Source organism: Spea bombifrons, chromosome 3 (assembly GCF_027358695.1).
Source record: "Spea bombifrons isolate aSpeBom1 chromosome 3, aSpeBom1.2.pri, whole genome shotgun sequence".
Taxonomy (NCBI): Eukaryota; Metazoa; Chordata; class Amphibia; order Anura; family Pelobatidae; genus Spea; species Spea bombifrons.
Window position 1 is genome coordinate 93,890,887 of NC_071089.1, and position 4,915 is coordinate 93,895,801.

The 4,915-nt window shown below is 37.4% G+C and overlaps 1 protein-coding gene across 1 annotated transcript; it reads right to left on the reverse strand.

Moving 5' to 3' along the window:
- Positions 1 to 3,172: 3,172 nt before the first annotated feature.
- Positions 3,173 to 4,106, reverse strand: RAP2B (RAP2B, member of RAS oncogene family). The gene has a single exon (XM_053460010.1). The coding sequence runs from the start codon at positions 3,854 to 3,856 to the stop codon at positions 3,305 to 3,307; it is 552 nt and encodes a 183-aa protein (XP_053315985.1). The 5' UTR covers positions 3,857 to 4,106; the 3' UTR covers positions 3,173 to 3,304.
- Positions 4,107 to 4,915: the final 809 nt, after the last annotated feature.

Genomic DNA, 4,915 nt, shown 5'->3' on the forward strand with positions numbered 1-4,915 from the left:
GTTATATACTACTTGTTATGTCCTGTCTACCCATTGTACAGCGCTACTGAATTTGATGGCGCTATATAAAACAATAAATAATAATAAAGAGCACAATACTATATAGTATATTATATGATTCTTGTAATAAATTATGGGCCTTCCCCTTTAACTCCATAGTATACTCTACTCTACTCTTGTGGTTCAAGGTAGCCTTATGATAAGGGAATCCAGCAGCATTTTGTACCATACCCAAAAAAAATTTAATTAATGTTTTTATTTCTAATACTAATATCACCTAGTATATGTTTACTTTAGCAAAAACAAGGCAAACATGTGTGCTCATATCAGCACACTTACACATCATGCTAGTTATTTTTGACAAAGGCAAATTCTGCTATCCATAGAGGGAGAGTAAGGTCAACAGTGGCCAAGTGCAGTGCTCAGTACACTGTAATAGTGGGTGGGTAGTAAGACACAACCCATCAATATTTAACATAAGATTTTTTTTTTTCAACACAATTTTCAAACCTTATCAGATTTAGACTTGCATGGATGATTTTATTAACATTCATCAGAATCTGAAGGCAGTGTCACAGAAATATGTAATATTGATCTGCTCATCGAAGTGAACCAAAAGTGTTCTGCATTATTTTCTTGCCACTAGCACAATAAGACAAATCTCTAAGGGACTTTAACACCTATTAATACAAAGTCGGTGGTCCTGTGATTAAATAAATCCCATGAGCGGTTATTCCCAGTTATTGCTGGCACATGACTTTTTTTGTTTTTAGTATTTTATATAAAATCTGTTTGATTCTTAAATATATTTGACAGGCTGTCAAATTCTTCTAGCACTTTCATATACCTGAAATTGGCAATGACATTGCTTTCTTATACCATACAGAATTTTACCCAGAATCAAATATTAAAAAAAAAAAGTGAAAGTAGATGCACTTTGGTTACTTTAACCCAGGGAGTGTGGATGTAATGTATTCTGCTGTTTTTTTTTTCTTTTTACAAAATGTATACTCAGCTACCAGCTTTCCATTATCTATATGTTGTGATTGAGGGCCTGTAAGTATTTATATAAAATGTAGCTTGTTTTGATTTGTAAAGAATAAAATGATAGTTCTCCCAGGCTGTTTGCAAGAGAAATCCATAGTGATATCAGTGGCCTTCTCATCATGGATAAACTACAGAAGTTTCCTCCTTGCTAACAGAAACAGGAAGAGGAACACACAGCAAGAGTCTGCTTTAAACATTACTTCCGCTTATCCTCCAGACACAATATGACTGAAGTTATAGGAGTGTTAACCATTAAGCTACCAAAGAGATAACCAACCACTGTAGCCAATCTAAGACTACAACAATAAAAATTCCTACAAAGAACAAAATCCAATCCATAATTTGAATATATTCATCAAATCCCCACTCCCTGCTATAGTTTTTTATAAACTGGATACAAAAAAGAAACAACATATAGGCAAAAATACTTTAACCCCTTAATGACAAAGCCCGTACATGTATGGGCTCAAGATGCATTGTTTTCAATGGGTTTAGAGACCGCCCATTGTCCTTAAGGGGTTAAAATATTATTTAAAAAACTAAAACCACAAGACAAGAATTTCAACTTTGTTGTCAGGTGTATAGTTTTCTTTTTTAGATGTTTACTTTCGTATTCTACCAAAAATGCCAGCGTAAGAGTGTATTAATGCTGTTGTTAAGAATTCTGCAAGAGTCCTGTATTAAAAGGCCTCTGCTAAATACTAAGAATAAAATTAAGAATAAAAATAACAATAATAAATAAACCACAGTGAGACCAACAAAAATTAAATATAAAAAATATATTCATACATCTAAGACAAGTACAAACTCAGTGTACAAGCAATTTTAATTTCCTTGATTAGTTACCGGTATATGCAGTTTTAGAGAATTTACAATGCACGGTAAGTATGCATTGCACAAATGCTGGTATATGGCCATGGGAAAATCAGAGGTCCTGTTCTGAACACCACCCCAGCCGCCTTCTTGTTAAAAAAAAGACAAGTCAAGTTATGTCACAACTGATTTTGTATTCAACTTATTTTAAAACATAGGAGACAAGCTTTTGGGAACATGTCTTGACAAATAAAATTACAATTGTTAATGGTACATCACATTTTTTTAAAAGATTTGTTGCTTTGCAATGTTAAACCATTGCTGGCAATTTAAAAAACATGAAAGAAAGGAGAATTAAATGCATTGCAATCAGATTAAACCCCTTCCTGTGTCAGCTCACGCCCTTTTTTTTTTTTTTTTTTTTTTTTTTTACAAAGGGGATGAAAAATACAGAAAGGGTTAATCAACCCCCCTCCAACCCCCACCCCCTCTAAAAAAAAAAATGTGCAAGACATGGAAATTACATTTACAGGCTCAGAAATAGGTTCAAGGGACAATAGATCCTTTTGTCCATGCTTGTTCACCATGATTTCTGAGAGGAAACTGTTAAGTAGTTTGCAGAATAAAAGGTAATTGTCATTTTTTGTAGAGATTTTCACAGGTTGGCACTGAATTTTAAAGGCACTCTAAGGACACAGGGTTGATGGCCCTGGTACACATTTAAGTCATTCCACTGTATATTAAATAACTAGGTATCAAAAATTAGATATTACCAGCAGAAAAAAACAAAACAAAAAAATAAAACAACAAAATAAACAAAAAATACACTAGTAACATTTTCACAGCTGATAAGAAAAAATACTACCAATCTTCCCAATGTCCCATTTGATACAGCAGGTAAACAAAATAGATTTTCCCCCATCACACACAATATCAGTGTGGTGCCACAACTGGCACCCTACTGAGTTGGCATCATTTTTAGATGTGCAATACGTATGAATGGATACTCTGTAACAATAATCCAACTTTGCATAGTAATACCTAAAATGACAAGTCAGCAGGTGATCACTGTAAGTCTGTTTCCACAATGGGCCCTTTAAGCCAACAAAAGTTGTTTTTGGGTGGCGTTGGCTGGAGAAGGGGGAGATCTTTCATCTTCTAAACCTGCACTTTAAAAACTACCATTCGGGGCAAATCTAAGACATCTCCCCCTAACTCTCTCTCTCTCACACAGCCTTATTGTGCCCAAACTTTTACTGTGCAGATCCCATGGCTCACAATTGGAATGTGCACCAATCCGAAATCACAAACCGAAAGCCCACTTTCTGCAAGATGACATCCGAGGACAACCCAGCCTTTTGGAACTCTTGTAATCCCTGTAATGCAAAGTTGTTTCCAATCATGTTACAAGTCAAATTAGTGCATTGTAAACAGGGAGTCGTGTTCAGAGGATGACACAGGAGGAGCAGCACTGATCGTCCCCATTGGGCTGGGAAGCATAGTTCATTTGTCTCACAATCTCTGCGAACAGTTCGTCTACCGAGGCTTTATTTTTGGCTGAAGTCTCCATAAAGGGGCAGTTCCATTCATCAGCCAGCGCTTTGCCTTCTCCATAGGAAACTTCCCTTTCACCCTCCAGATCCACCTTGTTCCCCACTAGGATCATGGGCACTTTCTCATACCTTTTTACTCTGATGATCTGATCCCTCATGGGCTTTATATCCTGGAAGCTCTGCTGATTCACCAAGCTGTAAACCAGTATAAAGCCCTGTCCGTTCTTAATGTACAGATCTCTCATCGAGGCAAACTGTTCTGTCCCTGCCGTGTCCAGTATCTCCAGTACTGAAGGCGATGAGTCCACCTCGATCTCTTTCCTGTAGAAGTCTTCAATGGTGGGGTCATATTTCTCGATAAAAGATCCAGTGACAAATTGTACAGTCAGGGCAGATTTCCCCACCCCTCCTGATCCAAGAACAACCACTTTGTATTCTCTCATGGCTTCTTGCTGTCTGCTGCTGCTGCTTCCCCTGCCTTTTGCCTTCTGCTCTCCAGGCTGGTGGAGTAAGAGGAAAGGCAGCTCTCCCCAAGAAGAATTCACTTCATCTGTTCCGCATGCATCCAGGAGGCACCAGCAATAAAAACAAGCTTAACTCTCCCCAGTTCCTGGGAGCAGCTCAGATCAGCGGCAGTTATTATCGTGCACAATGTGTTAGACCAGCCCTCCAGCTCTCTTATGCTGCCCTCCTCTCCATTCCTTTCTAAAGGCAGCCCACACTCTAGTTATCTTGAATTACACTTGCATTTTGTAACTGCTGGTTTCTCATTGGCTGCTCAAGCTGTCATCTCTGAATGTCCCGCAGTAGTTGTTCTCTGATTGGTTCAACCGTTTAGCCGCAGAGAAAGTATTTTCATTAGTCAAGCATGACTCATTCACCATTGGCTAATCATGTGGAGTGTTTGATTGGTGTTTGTACAGCATGTTTTTTAATGATTAGCTGTATTTTCTGTGCTCATAAATACCTGAGATGAATCACTTTTCTTCTGATTACTTAATAATGGACTTCAATTGTTTTCTAGAAAGCAGATCTAAATATTTGTTTTAAAACAGAATGTTGTGTTTATTTATTTATTGCTTTGATAAGTTTCATACTCTGTATAAAAGCTTTTTTTTTTCTTTTAAATCTTCTTTTCAAAGACAATGACTGTCAGGATGGTTTTAAGAGACAATTAGCCGGCCTGGCACACAATGCTCAATGACAATGATGTATACTTTCCAGTAGAATACAAAGATGGGAAGAGACGTCGTCATGTAAATAGGAATAAGGAAATAATAAAACATCTGAACTACTTCAGAATGAAAAAAGTTAGGTGTGGGGGAGTTTAGGGAAGTCTCATCCTAGTTTCTGATGTGTCTGTGAATTTGCCCTAAAGCAATAAACTGCTTATGCTTTTCGGCGTACACATATTATACAAGCTACGGCTGTGGGCTTGCTCTGTTTACATAGCATTAGCCAGCTAAACCACACTTTACACGCTTGCAACCACGTACAGAGTT

Excerpts from the sequence above, each read along its gene's own strand:
- RAP2B (XM_053460010.1), bottom strand. The coding sequence starts at position 3,856 with ATGAGAGAATACAAAGTGGTTGTTCTTGGATCAGGAGGGGTGGGGAAA.